This window comes from Pholis gunnellus (genome assembly GCF_910591455.1).
Source record: "Pholis gunnellus genome assembly, chromosome: 23".
In the NCBI taxonomy this organism is placed as follows: Eukaryota; Metazoa; Chordata; class Actinopteri; order Perciformes; family Pholidae; genus Pholis; species Pholis gunnellus.
In genome coordinates this window covers 6,709,903-6,732,407 of record NC_136550.1, presented here as the reverse complement: position 1 = coordinate 6,732,407, position 22,505 = coordinate 6,709,903, and the positions used below count along the sequence as shown (strand labels likewise).

The 22,505-nt window shown below is 42.6% G+C and overlaps 2 protein-coding genes across 4 annotated transcripts; one reads left to right on the top strand and one right to left on the bottom strand.

Moving 5' to 3' along the window:
- The first annotated feature begins 2,965 nt into the window (after positions 1–2,965).
- tnk1 (tyrosine kinase, non-receptor, 1) lies at positions 2,966–13,021 on the top strand. 2 transcript variants are annotated; one of them, XM_079184863.1, is made up of 14 exons: positions 2,966–3,249; positions 5,487–5,661; positions 6,337–6,407; positions 6,512–6,703; positions 7,028–7,180; positions 7,278–7,555; positions 7,646–7,772; positions 7,952–8,098; positions 8,230–8,324; positions 9,206–9,448; positions 10,092–10,156; positions 10,450–10,940; positions 11,029–11,124; positions 11,596–13,021. In XM_079184863.1, exons 2-14 carry the CDS (start codon positions 5,499–5,501, stop codon positions 11,746–11,748), a joined length of 2,274 nt encoding a protein of 757 aa, XP_079040989.1. In that variant the 5' UTR covers positions 2,966–3,249; positions 5,487–5,498; the 3' UTR covers positions 11,749–13,021. The 2 variants fall into 2 exon arrangements, with proteins under 2 accessions (XP_079040989.1, XP_079040988.1); XM_079184862.1 differs by having other exon boundaries at positions 5,483–5,661.
- LOC306714741 (phospholipid scramblase 2-like) lies at positions 12,852–21,610 on the bottom strand. Of its 2 annotated transcripts, none has more exons than XM_079184865.1 (8): positions 21,471–21,610; positions 20,434–20,532; positions 17,512–17,795; positions 16,804–16,846; positions 16,401–16,621; positions 14,938–15,099; positions 14,463–14,624; positions 12,852–14,343 (listed from the first exon to the last, which is right to left on the bottom strand). In XM_079184865.1, the coding sequence occupies exons 2-8, from the start codon at positions 20,444–20,446 to the stop codon at positions 14,284–14,286; spliced, it is 945 nt and encodes a 314-aa protein (XP_079040991.1). In that variant the 5' UTR covers positions 20,447–20,532; positions 21,471–21,610; the 3' UTR covers positions 12,852–14,283. The 2 variants fall into 2 exon arrangements, with proteins under 2 accessions (XP_079040991.1, XP_079040990.1); XM_079184864.1 differs by having other exon boundaries at positions 20,434–20,529.
- Between the last annotated feature and the right edge of the window lie 895 nt (positions 21,611–22,505).

The following is a 22,505-nucleotide window of genomic DNA, read 5'->3' as shown; positions in this document are numbered from 1 at the left end:
AATTGAGCATCAGGCACGACTACAAGCCATGTGTTTACAAACGGAGAGTGGACTTCCGGTTTATTTTTACTTTATATATTTTATATTATAGAAAACTAGTACTTTAACTAGCGAAATTAATTCTTAGAATTTACCGACTTATACAATACACAAATGTGAAGCTTTATTGTCAACATTAGCCGATGAAAATATAAAGAAAAGAAAGAAAATGTTGTCGCCATATGATGACGTTTCCACAGGCGACTAGTGTCGGTTTGTATACAGTAGAGGGCGATGTTTCTCTGTCTGCATTTAATCAGCAGCCAATATGTGAAAATAGTGATCCTTTGAGAAAAGAACAGATTTTTTTATGACTAATCTTTACTGTTTTTTCAACAAATTTACAAACCAATTCCACAAAAATTACCTGGTTATTACTATTGTGATCATGATTATCATTACTTTTTTTTAGGATGCAGCATCGCTCATGTAAATTCAGGTTTAGGAACATCCCCTATACATTATTTCACATTATTTGTACATTATGCATGATTAATACCTCGTATACATAAATATGAAACACAAATGAAAATGTATAAAAGCATGTACCTAATGTATATCTACTATATCACTTTGATCTGGAAAGTGTACTATTGGTTTTGCATGCACTACATTTGTTGCATTAATCTACAGGCTTTGTATAGCTTTGTACCTTCATTTTTAAAGTTGAAGATATTTTTTTACGTATCTGAGTCCTGTTTATTCTTACCCTTGTACTTCCCTTCAGGAGATCAGTCATTTATTCTAGCCTATAAACATTTTCAGTTATTTTGTTTTTAATAGCTGCATAATCCCATACAAGTTTGCATATTTTGATGCCTGTGCATTATTAATTTCATACAGATTTCAAGAAAATTCAGTCTGACATATTTGATCTCCACCAGAATTTAGAATAATGTTTTGTGTGTATTTTGCTGCACACCATGTGCCTTTAATGATACACTCACCAGTGAAGTCTAAAGGGTTAACTCCTCTCCTTTAAATCCACATCATTCTTAGTATAAACTTTTATGTTAATATTAAACCCACATTATCTCCTTTCAGATTCCGTGATACGTGACTCCTGACCTTTTTGGCAAATAATGCAACCAGATGAATCAACTTGCCTGATAATTGTTCCCTCTTTGTCCCTCTTTCATACGTAATGTATCTCATTTCTTTGACAGCGTTGTTTCATACTGTATCTATATCATACATATAAACCTATGGGCAAGAAAACTGTTCACACTATCATATTTCACTATGCTCAATTCAAACAACTAATACTGAATGTTTCCAGCAGTGATTCATGGGTTACGTCCCCTCACCTCTAGCCTTTTTTCTCAGAAACAAGAAACAAGACATGGAGAGCTTCCCCCACTGTAAGCTGACACTGAGGAACTTCAGCCTCAGAGATTTAAGACAGCAGAAGGAGTGTAAACATCCGGCCCACACACTACTTGTTGACTCATTGAATCCTGGAAATGACAGGTTTTTATCTAAATACCTGTTTGGTTTGATTTTTCATCCCCTAGTCATTTTTTGTGTTTGTCTTTATTTGTATTATGTGTTAAGCTCCTGGTTGAATCATTATGAAAAAAAACTTCTGTAAACTACTCATTGAAAACCCAAATGTATTCCTGCAATAGCTCACTCTCAATCATTAAGCAACCTTTCATCTGTGTCTTAATCTAGTTCCGTTGGAAGTGACTGAAAGAGGCGTAAAGCTCCTGTTTGCAGGGTCCTTTGAATGGCGGAGACCTTTTGTGTGTTTCGAGTAATTCAGGAAGGCAAACAGGGAGGAGCGACGAGGGGAGATAATGTACCATGAAGTGCAAAGTGCAGGCAGGTTGTCCACAGCGCTGCCTGGTTTTTATTCAAATTAACAGCCATGTGGGAGGCTTGAAAAATCCTGTCAAACTTGCTTGGCAGCAGCAGGTGGGAGAGAAAAAAAAACATTTGAGTTTCTTCATTTGACTCACGGCAAGTTTCTGTTGAGTCCTAACAACAAAATGAACCACGGCCAATCGAGATAATTAATCATGTTTAGCTTCAACATGACTAATTGGACATTTTACTAACTCGTGGTTAGTCATAGTGCCGGTTAAAAATAAGTTGATGACTTCTGATCAATTAATGGAAACAACACAACACATCATAACAAATTAAGCTGTGAAGTAACCAGATAATTAACTTGTTTTTATTCAAATTCCCTTTTCATTAGGCATATGCTCCTCGCTAAAACTAATGGAGTCCAATGCAGCGGGCCTGCAGTGAATCCTCATGGAGGTCAATGTTCACTTTATGGTGAAACAGTTTTACAGATGAGTCGATTAAACTTTATGGTCATTTTAGATACTGACGTTGTGGGTGTGTTGAATTTGATTGCATCTTACTGAGGAGCTTACTCGTTGATGTACGGGGTAAAACAATATCAATTCAGCATCGCAAAAAGCCTGCACAGTGATCAAAAAGTTGAATTAACGAGGAAAAAAAGTTTCAAACAAAGACGAAACATCAGGCTATACACTTGTTGCCACCAATATTAAGATTAAAGCAAACTTTATTAGGTAGGCCTGACACTACAGTGTGTGTTGTGTGTGTGTGTGTTGCATAGAGAAACCTAGCATTTATTTGAATTTGGTACATTTTGTGTTCTAAAAAAACAGGCAATTTATTAACTATAACTTAAATACACTTGATTCTATCCTGTGTGAAATTAGAAAAATATGCAAACAATGTGTGTTTTCCTTCACTGTCAGGTTAAACCACATTGCCACACGTGTATGGCGAAGGTGACCTACATTGTTGCTCTGTGCTAATGACTTGTGTCATTAACGTTATTACCTGTGCAGGTGCTTTCATGTTGTCTGGAGGTTTGTGCTTGTGCTGAAAGTTCAGGTATGAAAAGCCAGGAAGAGGTGTGGTCAGGAGGGAGACTGGAAAGAGGCGGAGAAAGAAGCGGAACAGACGCAGGTAGAACCCAGAGTCATAGAAACATGTAATGTAAAAAAACAAAACATCTGTGAGATAAGCTGACTGAATCGATCAGATTGTGAATTATTTGAAGGTGGTTTAGGATTCAAAGAAGAGCTGTGATTTGTGGAAAAAGTCCTCCGTCTACTTTACCGGAGGTTTCAATGCAAACATGGATCAATTGTCTCGGGGCGTGTTCGATTACGAAATATAGCCGTCAACAACCGGATTACTTTTTATTATTTTTGATTGACGGTAAGTTTAAAATGTTGCATCGGTTTGTATCTCTCTGTGAACGGGTTTATAGATGTGGGGAAAGAAAAGTCAGAAAGTTTATGAACATATCGGGTTTCAAAGAGTTCTTAGTGAAAAAATGAGCAAATGTATTTCTAAAAGCATCGACATAAAGGCCTTTTTATATCAACGGTCCTTTTAGAGATGAGTTGAGAATGAATTATTAATCGAAGTTATCCCAAATGAAGCTATTGTGTGTATTTACAAGTGAAGGGAATCAAAGAATTAGGAATCTACTAAAGTTGGCTAATGTACTTAATTATAATTTGATGGTACTTCACTTGAGGTTAAATTGCACACTACTTTATTCTACTTAACTACATATCAGAGGGAAATGTACTTTTTACTTTCTACATTAATGTGACAGCTTAATAAAATCGGTTGCATTGTTATGGATCAACCTACCATCATTAATCACATCTGCCAGCTACAACATGAAAATCCTACTTACACAGTAATCCATCACTGACAATAATCCAATAACACAGTCTGCACAAAAACGCACACACAGCTTCTAGGTGTCATTTATTAAAGGCACGGTCTTCACTTCTCTTGATCAGATCAGAATAATAGTGTGATCTAATATTAAAGCGGTGTCTTTTTTCTTCTTCTAATAAAGCTTAGTTGGAGCTGCTCTGTCATTGATGGATGAGAGGTTATTCTTGCTTTCTTCTGGCCAGAGGCAGCGTGTGTCACCAGCGTAAACAAATGCTCTACAACAGAAGTGCTGTTGTGCTGGATAAACAACGCTGTTGGCCATTTGAAGTTGCAGATTATGCCCTGTGAGATAAAAGGCCAGTTCAACTAGTTACTGTTCAGCCGTATAAAGCTATTAACTAAATAGTTGCACATTTAACACATGCCTTTAGGCTGAGAGGGGTTTTCAGTAGCTGGACAGGTTAAACATTGATCACTCTGTACATAAAGAGAATGATCACAGAGGTCTCTCTTTGTTGACCAATGTGCATCTTTTCCTTTTGGAGTCGAGTGAGACCTGCAGACAATTTGCCTCGTGTTCATTCAAGTTGGATGCAAAAATAATTGGGTGTTGTCCCTGGAAATTAATGCAAGCCCAGGCTAGTGCCCTTTTGCACTTTTCTGGTTTTTGAGGCATCGGTTGGCTGCGAGAAAGAGCCGTGTGAATGCTGGCATTGTGGCTCTGCTAGTTTAGCGTCGATGTTAATTTTTCCCATGGTAGCTGAAGAGGGGAATGTAGAAGTTCTTCCCTGACTCATACCTGCTGGGCTGATAAGCAGAGGTATTTATTGACTGCACAACCATCTAGTAACAATAACAGTGAACCAAAGAAGAACTCGCTGTGTTTTAACTTTTTGTTTTTTTAAGCAATAAGGAAGTTAAGAAAACTTTATCATCCTGATTATTGCGCCTCTGACTCTAGACACAAACGCAAATAAAAAGATAGTTAAGGTTTAAAGAGAAAATCAAGCTCCAATCAGCCGTTCAGGAGCTGTCATACTGCTGTCAACACACAGCACAACTTCAGCAGTTGCATAAGTATTTTGTGAACAGGATCCAGTTCGACTGGTGCCCCGAAACCACTCGCAGGTTAGGTTTCCAGCGCTCTGTTTTTCACGTTCCCTGCAGGATTGTTGCCTCTGGGGTTCAACATGAATCACAACGCAGTGAGAACAGTCACTCACTGTGATTCACTGATACTGAATCCACTTGTTCACGCTTCTGAGGATCTTTTATGTCTGTTCCTCTTCCTTGTGTGATTTGACTCTGTCGGCTAGAGAACTGCCTTCAAATGACACTACTTTCACGTTCTGCTGGTTATAAAAAGATGCAGGATAGTAAATGTGATCAGCAAATCAAATACTTTGCAAATCAAATACTTTGCCAGTAAGAGATTCCCTCTTAAAAGTTGTCACACAGATAAAAGCAGAACAATCCACACCAAGGGCTTTTTGTCAGGTCTCCTTGGTGACCTAATAACAAGGCCCAAGTGGGAGCAAAGTTACCATTAAATAATCTGTTTAATGAGATGAGGAAGACCCAGATAGAGCACTGGTTCGTATTTGTGTCTTTTAGGTTGTAAAACGCGATTGAGCGCTCAATTTCTGTTCTTGTCGTGACGTTTTAACAAGATTTAATGTCGGGAATTTAGATGTAAAGCAGAACACTAAATACACAAAATGTCTCACAGCTGTTGTGTGACCCTTTGACCCTCAAGGCAGGTCAGCCGGGTGATGCTGATGGACCAGGACACTCAGTGGCTGTACCATCTCCTGGCCGAGGTCCAGCTGGAGAAGTTCTACCTGCGCGTCAGAGATGGCCTCAACATCTCCCGCGCTGAGCACTTCAACTACGTCAAGGAGTCCGACCTGGAGCAAATAGGGATCAGCAAACCCGGTGAGCCAGATCGTCTCCTTTTGGTCATCCTCGCCGGGTACAAATCAATACAGTGTCTGTCTTATCGGACAAGCTCAGTAACTGATGGTTGGTTCAAGACGAAGAACTAGAGTTTGATTTGCTTCTTGTACAAAAGCATTGTTTTCTGTTTACCCAGAGTGTTTGTCTTTGTTCTTTGGCTTTACAGTATTTATGGATTAGTGGTCCAAAAAATAATGTTGGACAAAATACAATCATACCACAACGTCCACTTACTTCAATTCCCGTCCTGCCTCTTTTCAACTTTAATATGAAGTAGAGCAGCAACAAATTATTATTTTCTTGACCAATTTATTTGTTGATTCATTTTTACAAATGTTATTATCATTTTTTTAGTCTATAAAATGACAGAAATTAGTGAAAATCATCCATCAGAAATGTCCAGAGCTCAAGGTTACATCTTTGTTGTCAAATTCATTTTCTGTTGATTAATTGAATATGCATATCAGTTGTTTTTATGAGGTTACACCACAAACCGTGAAAGGAATTCCGTTCACGAACACCATTTGTTAGAGTGGAAATTGTTGTTTAATACATTTATATAAAACACTACTATTTACTTTATATCTAAAGGCTGTTTTGAAATCAGATTTGTCATGTTGGATGTAATCACATTCTTTTTTTCGCTCCTGCCAGCACAAAGAAGATTATGGGATGCTCTGAAACGCTACAAGACGAATTCCCGAGCACGGTCAATGATGCCCAAGGTCTGACACATGTAGTATGTCAAAGTTGTTGTAAAGTTCATGCCTGTTGTGTGAGAGCTAAATGAAATCAGTAACAACTTTTATTCATTCATTGATGCACATAGGTGGGCAGTGGTCGTGATCGGGATGGAGGGGAGCAGTGGAGCGGAGGCGGCCCGGCTCAGGGTCAGGAGGGCGGTAGCCGGGCTCTTCCAAGTCTGATCCAGGACAGCGAGCTGATCCTGGGAGAGAAGCTGGGCTCTGGGTCCTTTGGGGTGGTGAAGAGGGGAGAGTGGCACACGCCCACCGGCAGAGTGGTAAGGGACAGATTTGTAGAATTTCTTTTTCAAACGGACACAGTTAGCGACCAGCTGGTGAACACAGTGGAGCGTTTAGCAGATAAAAAGCCAGAGATTTACCTGAAGAGTTGGCGGAGACCTAAAAGGAGAAACAGTCAACACTTCTTGTAGGTTTAATAAAGTCATGTGCAAATTCACATCACAACTTTCCTCTACTAGCCACCACTCATCAAGGAAAGGGTTTGGGATTCTCAACATGGCGTCGTCGCTATGTGAAAAAACAGATGCTGGGGGTTTAGAGGCAGGATTGGGATTGAGCCTTTCTCTTTTCACTGCTCTCAGTTGCCAGTAGCAGTAAAGTCACTGAGGAGCAGCATGTCCCGGCAGACGGACACGCTGACAGACTTCCTCCAAGAGGTGACCACCATGCAGTCACTGGACCACCCCAACATCATCCGACTTTACGGCGTGGTGCTCACACAGCCCCTCAAGATGGTAAGACGTTTAAACGTGGAGATAAAATATGGATTCATTGAAACTAAGGTGTGTTCAGGAGCTTGAATACACAATGCCCTATTTTCCGTTCCTCTAGGTAACAGAGCTGGCTCCCTTGGGCTCAATGTACGACATCCTGCGCTCGCGTCAGTACGAGTACCCGCTGATGCGCCTCTGGCTCTTCGCGTCCCAGATCGCGGCGGGTATGGACTACCTGGAGACGAGGAGATTCATCCACAGAGACTTGGCTGCGAGAAACGTCCTGCTGTCGTCCAGGGAGATGGCAAAGATCGGGGACTTTGGCCTGATGAGAGGCCTGAGCGAAGATATGGATCACTACGTGATGACGGCACACAAAAGGATCCCGTTTGCATGGTGAGGATTGTTGGGGAAAATGGGGGGTGGAGGAGGAAATAATATTGAGGATTCTCACTAATTCCGTCCGTCCGCCTGTTTTTCTTGCAGGTGCGCTCCAGAGAGTCTTCGTGTCGGCACCTTCTCCCACTCCTCAGATGTGTGGATGTTCGGTGTCACCATGTGGGAGATGTTCAGCTTCTGTGAAGAGCCCTGGTTCGGCCTGTCAGGCAGACAGGTACAAGCATGCCAGCTCCAATGCGAACGTTCACGTTGTGCTTTTTGGTGTTTGTATGCCAGTCGGCGTGTTTGTCTTCGTGTTTGGAATGTGTGTCCCCGCCCTGATGCCATTTGATTTTGTGATATGCTCTGTGACTCAAGAGTCTGTGTCCGTGGCATTCGCTCTCTCCGATCCAGATTCTGTGGCGTGTGGAGAGGGAGGGCGAGCGCCTGGAGCAGCCGCCGGATTGCCCCAAAGAACTGTACGCCGTTATGAGGAAGTGCTGGGCCTGCAATCCCACGGACAGGCCGAGCTTCGTCCAGCTCATGAAATTGGTGGCAGAGGTCTGCAGCTCAATGTGAAGCTTGTAACGTCCCTGGGGATGAAGAATATGTTACTCAAAATGCAGCTGGAAGTGCATGATTTTTCAGTAGATCTTTGTTTTATTTTTCCTCACCTCTGTCTGCCTTTTCAGGCTAAACCAATGGAGGTGCACGCAACAAGAGACTTTGCTGAACCCAGAAAACTTGCACTTGTGGCCAACGACCTTGTGACCGTCATAGACCATGGGTGGGTGAGAGAAAGGAGGGTGGGGACTAAAAGAGTAAAGGATATACTTTGAACAGCACAATGAGCCTTTGTTAAGACAAAACAGGGGTTTAAATCAGCCTCTCAAAACCGCATTCCAGCCCTCATCTCATGGAGTCCTTGAACGCAAACTCGCTTTGTTTGATTGAACAAGTCTATCAGCTATGACACACTGTCTCACTGTTTGCAGCTTTTTTCATTCAGAAGCGTTTCAAGCGACAGAAACCTACATCCAGTAAACTCAACTTAGAATAGTTTCTTCCTTGTGAATTAGCCTCAACAGGCCATTAAAATAAGTCGTGCATTGAAACCCCTCACTTAAATCTAAGTCACAAAGTGTTACGTGCACTCTGCAACTCATTAAATATCATTAAAACTGACTCAATAATGTGGTGTAAGACTACATAATTTACAGTGAGTAAATGATATTGGTGTTATAAAATGCACACACTGAAAGTCCTACAGTACTGTGGTACAGACTCATTCATTTATATTTTGTATTTTATTAATAAAACTAATCACAACATTGTTTGTTTTTAGCATTAAGTTTATTCTTGACCTTTGGGAACTGTATGTGTAAACTAAGCTTAAAGGTCCACTTACTAGCTTTTCAGAGCCGCATCTCACGGTCTTCTTTAGCAAACGTTTGACTTATTTCTCTTTTTAAAGCGAGACTAAATAACATTTGTCGTCTTTTTTTTTCGTTTTGCTACTACAGACTCATTGGTCTGGTCTGACCAGGACCATATGGTGGCTAATTCGCTGACCTTCCCTACTTGTGCCAAAGTTACATCCCAGTAGTCTCACTTTAAACAAATACAGCTATTTAGTTTCTAATTGACTTTTTTTCTCTCTCCGTGCAGTCCGGAGCTGAGTGAGTGGAGAGGCCAGAACCAGAAGACGCTGGCAGTCGGCTGGTTCCCCGCGAGCTTCATTGCGCTGTCACTCCCTCCTGCTGCCGTCGTTGCCACTGCAGGCAACCCCGGGCCCAACCCGGTTGTTGCCATCCCTTACATCTCAACCCCGCTGAATGGCAGCATGCACCACGCGGGGCACGGAGATATCAAACCTGAACGCTGCTGGGGAGCACCTGATAAGCTGGACGGGTCAGTGACACCATGCATTCATTTCTCTCCATCTTACTTTGGCTGTTTGCTGTGTTTGCTTCTTCTACAAAGATGTTAATTTAGGGAAGCTCTTTTTTTTTTTTTTTGTTGCTTCGGAAGGACAACAAAACCTCACATTAGCCGTCGCTGTTTTTTTAAAGCACAACATTGTGTGCTGTCAGACTCCATCTAGGCTGAACTGAAAGTACCTTGTGGTTTGGTCAGTCTGCAGGGATAAAAATAAGCATGAGATAAAAACTGGCATGGCAGTAAAATGACTCAGGAAGAAAAGTTCACTGACTGACATAAATTTGAAGCAGTAAAGCAGTCAGGCTCTCACACTGGCTCAAATAAAACAGGGTTTTAGGGTGGGTGGGTGTCACTTTTATTGCCTTGTAGCCTTTGCAGCTGTTCTGCTCATGGGGTATTCAGAATACTACAAAACAAAGAAAAAGATGTGCTAGTTGTGATTTTTCAAATTACATTTCCCATTTTTTTTTTTATTCTGCCTATATCAGGTAGAAAACCATATAAACTTCCATCTCAACAACAGTGCAGCACTGAACTTTCACCTGCTGTCAGAGAATATAGTTTGTGAGCCGAGGCTGTCAAGCTAATGTGTTTACTGTTGTGATCTGTGCAGCGGTGGCAGCTGGAGGACGGGCCCTGCCAGGGAGAAGGAGGGCTCCAATCTGCAGGAAATGGCAGGTAGGCAACTAAAAATAAAAGCAACCGCAGACTGTAGCGAGCTAAGCTGTGAGATGTACTTTGTATCAGGATCAACGTCATGATATGACTAGATATCATCTGGAATTTTGAATATTAAATTCTTGTACTTAACATATCCTTGATGTTGTATTTTCCTGGTCAGGCTGCATTAAAGTAGACAATCACTTATCCGGCTCCCAGCATGCCCGCGTACAGTCTGAACTCGGATCCCTTGCTACCTCTTTATGATTAATGTTGAATTGTTCATCAAAAAGGCCTTCCTGTGTCTTCAGGTTTGTCTCAGAGCCTTGAGTCAGTTTTGAACGGACATCGGCCCAGGTCTCACACAGTAGGGGAGCTCAGAGTGGATCAGCAAGGCAGACTCATGCCCCCTGTGATGGCAGCTCACAGTGTGCTGATGCAGAAGGACCCGCGGCGGTTCAGCGAGGCCAGTGTCACGCCGCCTCCCCGGCCGCCGCCCCCCAACCTGAAACGCTTGAACCTGAAAACCCAGAGGAGGCCAGCGATCCACCCGGTCCCAGGCACCTGGCCTCCACAGTTGGTCCAGCCCCCTCCGTCGCAGGCGCAGCCTCAGCCTCAGCCGCGTTACCCACCTCAGCCGGGCATCGGAGGCTCCAACCTGACTAAAATGACCCACATGGCACGCTCAATCCCGCTGCTGGTTGAGTTCACGGACAACAGAGAGAGAGATCGAGAGAGGGAGCGAGTCAGAGATCGAGATAAGGCTTATGCACAGAACACAAGAGAAAATCTCACCACACAGGTAACGCGACTGATTTATAATCTTTTGGCGTGTAAAAAGTTGTTCAAATGGATTACAAGTACAAGCGTTGTTGCTCTGCTTTGCTCAGATCATGGCGGTGGTTCATGGGGTGACTATTGAAGAGGTTCACACTGCACTTCAACGTAATGACTGGAACCCAGTGCGAGCTGAACAACAACTCAAGGTCAGACCATGAAATGACGACGTTTAGTTTTGTGAAAGTGTATTTAATTTAGATAAATAGAGCAAATCTACAATGTGTCACCAAGTTGGAATTGGATGCTCACCTTTAATGTAGACTAACCTTATGTATACTAAAGTGTCTGCGTCTTTTCAAGTGTGACTTTAATCAATTATAAATACGGAATTTGACATTCATATTTTTGACATTTTGAACATGTGATTTTGTAGCAACTTGCAATTAAAAACCGAAGCATGTTGCACTCCAGGACATACCCTCAACAATGATTTCACAGCAGGTGCTTTGCATTTGAATGCTGATGGAAACACCTGCACAGAGGTGCAACTTACCTGAATGTTTCAGCCCTCAGAAAGCAAACAAACCATCTTTCTTTGCCTGTCTTGTTCTCCATGAATGCTTGAGGTGTTAATGGATATACGTATCTCAAAATGTTTGTATTTTGCCTTTTTTCAGTTGGAGCAGCTGTACTTGCTGAGCCTCTGCTCCAGAGAAGACTGTCTGAAGATCCTCTCCAAATACCAGTGGAACCTGCAGATGGCCAGCAGCTACCTGATCCGATGGGCACGGGAGGAGCGGCCCCCTGTTAATACAGAAAGACGAGTCTGAAGGGATTTTCTAGCTGATTTTTTTTTTTTTTTACGTTTATTCATTCATAAATGGTTGACTTTTTCAGCTACAATTCTGGCACAGGAAGCTGCCCAGCACAACTATGGGAACAGATGGGAGGTCCAGTGCATGTACGAGTAGAAAAGTGAAGCTGTATGAATGTAAAAAAGGAAAACAAATTTGAAACAGGAATTTCGCAAAAAGACTGACTACTGTTTTTCCTGTTTGTAATGAGCTGCTGTTCAGCGGGTTTTGTGCATCTTGCAACTATTTTTTGTATCTTAATGCATTTGTATATATTGTATGAGAAATGATTGTTTATTGATTAAATGTGATTATCTGGTCTAAAGGCTGAGCTGCTGTATCTTGTATAACACACTCTAATGTTGTGTTCAAGCGCATGCTGATCTTCAGAAAGTGTCTAAATTGAATTTCTGTTTTAAGACAGATGTCAATGACTCTGCTCAGACGTCAGTCACTCAGACCCTTGATATGCAGTGTTATGTTGGTCATTACCATGTGACTTCCACGTGTGAAAAACTGTGTGCACAGACTTACTTGTGTAAACGTGTGGTTGTAAACTGTACAACCAGACACTGAATTTGGGACTCTTGTATTGTAAGAACCATAGGATTACAAATTATGGGTGGACAATTAAAGTTTGAGTCATGTCCCAGGAGCATTGGGGCGTGGATAGACATGTGCAGACATGCTCCCATAAATACTATGCCTGTATTTCCCACATTCTCCCAGAGGATGGAGCCGTTTGATATTCAATGTGTGACATGGGAGGAGTTTATTTTGTTCTCCTTTTGTTGCCTCTGAAGTAGGGCACGGATGAAGTCTTTAGGTAGATAAAGGAAGCGGATAGTGACACCAATAAAGTGCATGTGGTGTTGAGAAAGTTACCCAGTAACTAAAGAGCGTTTTAGTTGAACTGAACTTTGGCTGATGTTGTTGATTTCCCTTTTGAAGCGCAGATCATTTTTTCCAAGTGAAACCAGATGTTCCACATTTAGACTTTAGGTGTCTCGGGGACTTCCCAAAAATTCCCCAACAATTAGCGGAGCAGAAGAACACAGACAACACTACAGAACTATGGATTCATATCGCATTTCTTTTATTTCTGAAGTACAGGGTATTTTTTTATTCTTACAGACAGGAAACAGATGCAACATAACTGCAAATATAACTGATAAAAAAAAAGAAAAAGTGCGTTGAATGATCATCAAACTGACAATGAACAAATAATTCCAATAAATGTACTGTACAACTTTTGGCCATGCTTTCTTAATCTGAGGTCAGAGTACACAGAAGCTGATGGTAGCACATACAGCATATAAGACACATTCGGTTACTGACATCAGAGAGGGCTGTGATCTGCATTTGAGAGCACTAGTGGCAACGAAGCCTCACAGGAGGCAAACCCATGTCTCACGAGAACCATACTGAACTACAGAGCAGAGAGCTGCATTCAAGAGCATTTCGGAGCATTTGCAAACATAAACCTGACATTTTTCTTTTAATGCATTCTAAAGCACAGCGATCAGACCATATTTCACAACTTCACAATCAGGTCTCTTCCTGCTACACCAAATTACAGAAAGTCAACGTGTTTTCTTATAGCCGTTCACTTGACTAACCTCAACTTCTGCTTTTTTATTTTCTTTCCAGTCCTCTTCGACACTATCGCTCTCCTTTGTCATTACAGTGGCACATGTTAAAGGCAGTGGCATCTCGAGCAACCGGAGGGCGGGGTTTGGCAGGGAAGCCACTCTCAATGGTAACCACTAAACCACAGAGGGAGCGTGAGAGCATTTACACTGTAGCCAGACAGACGGTTTCGAGGAAGAGAGAGGTCGCCGCGTGGTAGAGAAAGAGCACTTTGGTAAATACCGTCGACCAAAAGACGTTCCCCCTCCTCTCGCTAGCACAACCACCACTTCCCTATAAGCCCTAAATAATGGCAGCCTGTTTACTATAGCTGATTTATATAAAAGGTTGTATATAAAGCTTTTGTTAACGCATAAGATTAAAAGTCTACAGCCACGCTAGCAGCTCTGCGAGGCAGTTTTTAGTGCTTTGAGCTAAATGCTAACAAGCAGATGTTCACCAGGTAGAATGTTTACCATGCAAACAATCTTACTTTAGCTTGTTTGCAAAAATGTGTTAGCACTCAAACACCATTAATATTAACGCTAACATTAATTAGCACTGGATTAGATGTCAGATGGCGGTAACGTTCACCCACATCAAGTAGATAAAACTACAGACTGTATGGAACGTTGGCAACATGGCAGCCGGTATCAGTCACTGAGTTTGCATAGATTTAAAAAAAACAATCCATGGCAGGCATCTGGAATCAAGAGTTCATGAGCTCAATTTGGTCGGTGTGTGTAAGATTATCCTGGGATTTGCACCGTTGTGGCTGGAATCTGGTGAAGGAAGGATTGAAAAAAAAAAAAAGATAAACAAAGTGCACGAACAGAGATTGCATAACTGGCACTTGATCTCATGCGGTTGCTTTCTCCTCCGTTATGAAAACACCGTGCTGCGCTGGTTGGCCTCTCCGACCTTCTCGAAGAACATGAAATCCTGCAAAGTGGCAACAAAGAAGGAAATCAATTCATCCCCCTTATAAGACTGAGGCAGCAAGTACAGTATACAACAAATTAAATTTTTATTCAAAGATGGGGGGGGGAATATGGTCTTACTATGAGGAAGCAGGCTCCCATGAGTACAGCTTTCAGCTTCACATCCAAGTCCAGCGGGAACTGGATGCCAAAGTTGTCCGTGTCTGTGAAGACTTCCTTCAAAAGGCCGCTCCACTGCTTGCTGATGCGACCGATGGGCTTGTCACCATCTTTGGCCTTTAGCTGCAGAGTAATAAGAGCAACAATGTCCATAAGATGTTTTATTAAGTATACTATACTGTGGACTTCAGAAAATGTTTCCAGAAAATGCCACACTCGGATCAGAACTGTTGAAATGAGAAGATTGAAAGCACTCTCATGTCAGTAGGATAAAGACGAAGCTACAGCCGGCAGGCGGTGAGCTTAGCTTAGCTTATCTTAGCATAAAGACTGGAAACGGGGGGGGGGGGGGGGGGGGGGCTAGCTCCGTTTCAAGAGTATGTAGAAATGAGAGCGGTATCGACCTTCTTCTAACACCACGATCCTCTGGCCTCACCTCAAAGTTGACATCTCCACAGCAGTTGCAGGCAAAGCAGGGCCCATCCAGTTTCAGCACGGTCTCCTTGTTGGGTCCCTGGATGGAAAACTTCGGCAGGCAAGGGTGCCAGTCCTGTTTGACGTAGCCTATGGTGGTGCCCGGCGGTGACTGGACCTCCATCTGTGGGCCACGTACATAATTATATACACATACTAATGTGCCACAAAGACTAGAAAGTGTTTCCCTGAGAGCTTAAAATCTGCCCTCATTCCCTAAAGCATCACGGGGTTATTAGCATGTCACACATGTGACACGGGACAGCAGGGATGATAATTGAACCTCTGACGGCCTCCATTGTGGCACCACATAACAACGGTAATGGATCTCACATGGCTCCTGTCTGGCCAGTAAACAGAACTGCCGTATGTGAGAGTGTAGCAGCATGGCTTTGGGCCAATGGGAACCTACTGAAGCCAGATTGCAAGCGATGTGATTAAAGAGAGAAAGAGAGCGGGTCTCAGAGGTAGAGCGATGGCAGAGGTTCGGGGGGGGGGGGGGGGGGAGTCTAGGAGATAGCTTGGGCGGACAAAGAGCCATTCATAGTCTTAACACACCCCTGCCTGAGCAGACTGGTGCACAAAGACAGCGAAGCGCCGCTCAGCAGCTCGTCGGTAACACAAGGCGAAGGGAGGAAAGGCAGATGCCGCTAAACATGAGCCGTGAGGCTGCAGATGTTTCAGCTTATAGGACCAAGTGAGTTTCATCAGCGCTATTCGCTGCTAATTCTTAGCTGGAGTGAAAACATGCACACAAATCACCACTTCAAAATCCTTTAGTGGTATCCAGAGACATGCAAATAGTTTTAGCAACAACAACAACATTGTTTGGCAGAAACAACAACCCCGTTACACTCTGCAGCAACAGTTTTCATAAGGACTGTTTGTTAAGTAGAAAATAGTTCTTGTTAAAACTGATCATCCGGAGTAACTTAGGACATTGTTTCTGGACAGACACGTTGCGGCTGAATCTTCCAAAATTCAATTTGTGCTGTGAGCGACACAACTGAACACGACTATTGAGGTGGCGGAAGACTTCTCAGAGACAGATATCTCAAAATCTGGACAAATGAGACCCAGAACGAGGTCTTTAAAGAGTTCGCCTTGGTTGTTTAGCTTAATTTCCAAAAGTAAACCTCAAAAACGATTATTGTTGTTATGTCTAAACCAGTACGCTGAAATATGAATCAACTCCTTCAGCAACTCATAGTTCATTCTCCATCACAAACTCTTCAGACAATCAATATGGTTAAATATTAACACCCGTAATAATGGAACACGTTATCACAGTGCTTATCCATAAGCAGAGGGAGTACTCGATTTAAGGCTGAATGAACTATTGAATTGGCACAATATTGGTCTTGGTGTGGAAAGTCAATAGAATATAAGGCTATTAAAAAACGCTTTTGACACACACAGACAGACCTCTTGCAGGCAGCAGGGACACCAGCAGGAGACGCAGCGGAAAGGTCGTATGAGACGGATGACCTCCCTGTCCATGTTGTCCTTGATCTTCATGTCGAAGCTGCGCAGCGAGCCACAGCAGTTCCTGGTGCAGCAGTCGTTCTTCTCTTTGGCCTTGTAGATCTTTTGGCCCAGACTGTTCTTTATCTCGTACTGGTTGTTGGTCTCAAACCCAATGAATGCTGGGCGGGAGGAAGGAAAACGGGCGGGAAATGGTGAATAACAAAGTGTAGATAAGCAAAGAATTCATGATTTATATTAGGGAGGTTTAAAGCTCACTGGTGCACCAAAGCCTGACAAAGATGCTGCGGCTGGTTATTTGCCGTTTACAAAGTGTAGATGTGACTTGATGAACACGTCTCACCCTCTAGGAGTTCCACTTTTTGATGGATCAGGATCTGGTCAATCTAAAAACACAAGAGGAAGAGTTAAAAATATACCCTGAAATAGGGCTGCACAACTAATCGAATTTTACTCGCGATCACGATTTTGGCTGCCACAATGAAATGAGCATGATCGTCAGCGATATTGACAGAGAGACAGACAACAGAACAGAGAGCAGACGGTCACGGGTGTCGTGTGAAAGGTAAATCGTAAATAGCTGGAATGTAGCACAACATGGAAGTGGAAGCAGTGTTCTTGTTCATTTAAAATGTTAAAGTGCAATAAAAAGATGTTGTCCCTAAAATGAATGAATAATCGTGATCTCAATATTGATCAAAATAATCGTGATTATGATTTTGGCCATAATCGTGCAGCCCTACCCTGAAAGTCTTACTCCTCTTTCAACAAGAGGAAAAGATGGAACCGCGAAGGGATCATTTCACTTGTTTGCAATGCAAATCCGTGAATTATCATGAAACCACGGACTATGTTATCATTAACTTCTGGGAGTCATTATCAGCAAACTACTCGCTCAGAAACAGCGAGGGGAACAAATTCCAGAAGTGAAGGAGTGGCTCTTCAATAATCCATCTTAGTTCAAGATAAAGACACAAATTTGAAAACAGGCGGAGCAGCATCACCGGAGTTCATGGGTTATGAGGCTCTTTCTGTGATTTCTCTATCCTACCTGTGTGAGGTACTCGAGCCCCGGTGGGACCCCAACGGCAACTGCAGCTGGAGCCGGCGAGATCCCTCCCTGGGGGGCGCCATACTCCGGTCCAGGAACTGGGCCTGGGCCGACGGGACCAGGCTGATACATGACAGGAGGTGTGCCTGCATTGTAGCCCATGTTGAAGCCTACTGGAGGAGCTTGACCGGGGTCTCCGTACCCGCCCGGAGCAACTGGATAAGGGGCTACGGAGTGGCCGCCGGGCTGAGGGTAGGACGGGTAGGATGGGTTGCCTGGGTAAACTGGCGGGGAAACAAACAATGACGTCAGTTTAAACATCATCGCGTGCAGCTCTGTTCTTCTATTTGAATAACACTGTTCATTATAAAGGCTGCACACACACACACACACAGTTTCTTCACTGTAAAAACTGGAAGCCATCCAGGTGAACCTAAACCATGAAACATCAAAAAAAACATAACCCATATAATAATTAAAAAATAAACAATACAAGCATTAAAAACATAAAGCTGTGTAAGGAGCTGAGGTCCAGGGTAATTGGACTGGTATGTTTCAGTCGGGGGGCTCCACCCACTCCCTCAGGAGAGCATTGGGTTCAGGTGTGGGGAGAGACACACCTGGAGCTGATCTCCTCATCAAGGAGATGAAGGTGAAGCAGGGGAATCTGATCAGGGGAGATCATGCTGCTGGAGGAGCAGGGTCGCGCCTCCCTAAGATCTCCAGGGTTGGAGAGAATTAAGACCGGCCGGCTAGCGGCCCGGCTGAAATAGTAGTTTTGTGATGGAGCTCTGGACTGAGCTAGGTGTTCTGTTGCTTTGTGTTTCTTGAAGTGTGTTTTAATTAAAGATCCTGAAACCTGCAGAACTGACTGTCTCTGATTGCTGCGCTGCCACTATATCCCGTGTCCTCCGTACCGTCCTGTTACAGCTGCTTTCAACATCTTATCTCAGGAATCGTGATCATATGTCTCCAAGCTCTAACCTTCCAATAACATTAAAATAATGTAGAGTCAGACAAACATTCAGGTCATGGTTTCACGACAGTGGCTAGACGGAAGATGTCATGATCTGTTTGCGGCTGATAGCAGCTGCTCTGTGCTCGTAAGTGTGTGAGAAGAGTGGATCATCCTGCTTTTGCCTGCTGGGACAGCAGAGCCAATAAGCTACTTATTACCCGAGCCCCATAGGAGACTGGAAGCACTTACAAAGGAGCAAATAAAAAGCTGATACTGGGCTATACTACACAGCAATAGCCCTGGAGGTCTTCTCCTGTTTTCCCTCATGTTTTATGGTAAATACGCTCTTTAAAGAGCCTTTTAAACGGTAAAAGTGCCTGATAACAGTCTTTACTTGGGCTTGAATTCAACAACTACAGACTCTTATCCGACCAGAGCAAACTAGACTAATCAGTGAGCTTTTCAACGGGCAGTTTTAGTGGCAGTCTGGACAGTTTCTGATTCTGTTTGATGTCTAAGCCGGGGTCTGCTCTTCAACACCAGCGAATAACAGAAACATCTTCTAAACATGCTTTTTTTTTTTTTTAAAGCTAACGGTGACTATGTTTGGTCCAAGAGAGTCTGATGCAATTAAGAGAATAAAAGAGCTTAAATGGTAATCTAAAGGAAGTGGGTGCACCAGAGAAGTGCATGAAGATGTAATAAAGGGGAACCTGACTGTTGTGTGCTCACTCACTCACGGATGTTTATCTCCTGGACACAGTTATCTCATTTTAGATTCACCTTGAGGCTGTTGCTCAGTGGCTTTTTTTAACGATTAGGTTTACTCCGCTTGCTTACGTGTTCTTTGTCTTGTGAACGGAGTGTGCAAAGACCTTTTCTTGTATTAGCGCACTTCTTGTGAGCTGTATTCTTATCTGTAACCAGCACAATACGGGAAATGAGAAGTCATTTTTCAGGCAAAATAAAACTCAAATGTGAGAATCTTCCGTTTTATATTCATGTAAATTGAACGCGTTTGGGATGTGAACTGTAGTTTGAAGATTTGTGTTTTCTGTCTCTGTCGCTTGTGTCCTGTGTTTATTTCTTGTATTTTTTCAATCCCCTCTGCCCAGGACACTCGTTTGTATGTGCACTTAAATGTACATTTATTTCATAGCTGACCAAACTGTTTTTTTTGCTGGTGTGGCAGGAAATTACATCAACAACCGGCTAAACGGGTTCAAGAGGTCATTAGACCGCTTCATGGTGAGATCATTCTTACTTAAGGTCGTGGGCGTGTTAAATCCCCAAAAACATTCAAGTTAGAAAGACTTTCTATCAAGCTTCTCAAGTCAAATTGAGAACATGAGTAATGTGTTCCGTGAACTGTGAGGCGTGTTGTTGCTCCACCTCTTTCCACATTCCTTTCTCTGCTTGCAGGAAAGGACAAAAGCCCAATTTAAAACCAGGAAGACGGCCCTCATTTCCACAGAAAGACAGACCGGATCGAACAGCGGTACCTTTCACTTCCTAAACTGCTCTTTCCCATCCAGAGGGAGGAGTTTGCTGTACCAACGGCAAATAAACAGAAGTGTTTTCACCTCAAGTTTCATGTAAACATTCTGTGAATTTCTTTCAAACTTCCCCACCTGGGGAAGTACAACGTTTCTCAATCGGAGGAATCCTGGTGCTGGAGAAGGTGTCTATTGACTTCACAATGATGCTCAGTGAACAGGAATGTCTCATGGAAACTTTGAGAGCCAACAACCAAGTCACGTAAATACTGGCAGCAAAACATAACATCAGGGAAAAGGCCAATGAGGAAGAAATTACACTGTTATGAAATATCAGAAGATACACTCACCACCAGGGCTCTTAAATCTTTTGATTGTCTGTCTTAAAAAGATCAAATCAAAGATGGAAATCTGAAAGAAATGTAGTTATTTTTTCCTCTTTCCTAGTTGTTGCATTAAGCCGCTTACCAGGAGCAGACATGTTGAGCAGCTGGATGAAACTCTTCTGGGGACGGAGTCAAAGGAGGTTGCACTTAAGTCCACTCTCACGATCTCTACAGGACACTACTGGGAGGAAAGGGGTGAGGGAGAGGGGTGACAAAAAAAAGGGAGGTGTTTGCACAGAAACAGCAGTGACAACAGTTAGTCTCAGATCAGTGCCCGTTGCTATTTCCCTATAGTCAAGTGTCCTGTTTGTCACCACAACACAGGGGTTTAAAAAGGTACGTGTTGTGTTTCAGTTCCCAGCACGAGTAAACCGAAATAAGATCTGTTCATCATAACCTGGATCCCAATCAGCTCAGTTAAAGCATCAACCATCATTAAGAGTCCTAGATATCTATCTGAAGCTACAGACTCAAGCACTGTGTCCTGAAACTTAATTATAACAGATGATAAGATCAGTTTGTAAACGTCTAGACATTTGTTTAGTTAGGATTCAGAATCAATTACAACTCATAAAATCCATGTTGTGGAAGTATGAAAACCCTTTTAGTGACCGACCAGGAGACTAATACTGTGTAGGGAGCAGAGTGGTAAGTAGAATTTGCATAACACTGAGAAATTTGCATTGGGCACATTTACAACAACCAAGTCATAGTCCACAAGTCCGGTCAGTCATTTAGTGGAAACTAAGAGGCAGCAAAAAGCTCCCTTGTTCTCCGTGTTTGAGAGCCAACATGCACGAGAACAACAGTGGGTGTGGCGTGTTTAAACAGAGGAAAGAGGGTCTGTGGTCATTTATTTTGTTCCACTGGATAATCTGCTACTCCACTTGCTTTCCATTTTTTTCTACCATTACTATTAGAAAGTACGGGATTTAAGCCGTATGCTCGGATAAATCAACTTGAAGCGTAACCAATATATCATTTATCTAATTAAACTGTTTTGTATCCACATGACCAACCCACACAGCCCTCTCCTCTGGCTGTAGCTTTGTGAACTCTGTCTTACGCACGCAACGTCTGGTAAAAACTTATTAAAACATGTAAACGCAGGAATCTCACCTCCCTGGCAGCTGCTTTCTTCTCGGGGTCCCACGAGTGTAATCAAATTAATTGAAAGTTGAGGTGGGGGGGAAGGCGGGAGATGGTCCACGCACGGAGTCAAGGAGGCGCTTTTTCTTCCTAACCTGTTTATCGTTACTGCCCGGTTGCTGCGCTCGTCCCTCCCATAAATACTTACGACATCCTCCTCCTCTTATGTGACCTTTACGTAGGCTTCCGTGTTCGGCCAAATCTAAACACACGGATTAGCATATAGTTGTGCAGAAACGGGAAACTATGTCGTATCTATCTTTCACAAGGTTTCTGCCTCTTCTGTCACTGACCTGAATCATGTAAACGTTTTGTGTTGTCAGTGCCAGTTGCTCTCGGGTTTGTATCCTAGCAACAACCACTAGAGGGCGCTAATGCCTCAGTAATGACATGCACGCGCTGTCAGAACACTCAACTGAAAAACTACATTAAATACAGAAAACAGTGGTAATACTACTAACGTTAGTCAGTATCCATAGTATTCTAGGAGTGTATTGACTTCACATATGTTGCACTACTGACTGACATTACAGCTAAATGTAATTGAACAAACTACACTAATCTAATAAGAATATTAAACCGAAATTAGCTAAAATTAACTAAACTAAACTAGACAAAACGCCATGTTTTCTCTCGCTGTTGTAAATTAAACGACATCAAACCTGAATAAACTAAGCTATGCTTTAAACTATCTAAAGTACATACAACTAAATTAAGATTAGAATGTCATTAAAGCTGCACTGACTAATATATGAATGTTAACACTGAGTCAAGTGAATATGTGAAATGTGAAAGTGGTTACGTTAGCTAGTGACAGTTAGCATTAGTACTAAACCAACAGAAAATGATCACCTCACTGGAGCTTTTTAGCAACTTGAGCCTGTTGTATTTGATTTTGAATTCAACCCACAACTAAAAAAAATATATAAACCCAATGCATAACTTACAACCTGCCTGGCTAACTGAGTTAATATGAAGAAAGTAAAAAATTTATGCTAGCAGCCA

Excerpts from the sequence above, each read along its gene's own strand:
- tnk1 (XM_079184863.1), top strand. The coding sequence starts at position 5,499 with ATGCTGATGGACCAGGACACTCAGTGGCTGTACCATCTCCTGGCCGAG. Across the intron at positions 7,773-7,951 it reads TCGGCCTGTCAGGCAGACAG|ATTCTGTGGCGTGTGGAGAG; the intron begins GTACAAGCATGC and ends TCTCCGATCCAG. Across the intron at positions 10,157-10,449 it reads CAATCTGCAGGAAATGGCAG|GTTTGTCTCAGAGCCTTGAG; the intron begins GTAGGCAACTAA and ends CTGTGTCTTCAG.
- LOC306714741 (XM_079184865.1), bottom strand. Across the intron at positions 16,622-16,803 it reads AAAAGTGGAACTCCTAGAGG|CATTCATTGGGTTTGAGACC; the intron begins GTGAGACGTGTT and ends CCTCCCGCCCAG. Across the intron at positions 14,625-14,937 it reads GTGGAGATGTCAACTTTGAG|CTAAAGGCCAAAGATGGTGA; the intron begins GTGAGGCCAGAG and ends ATTACTCTGCAG.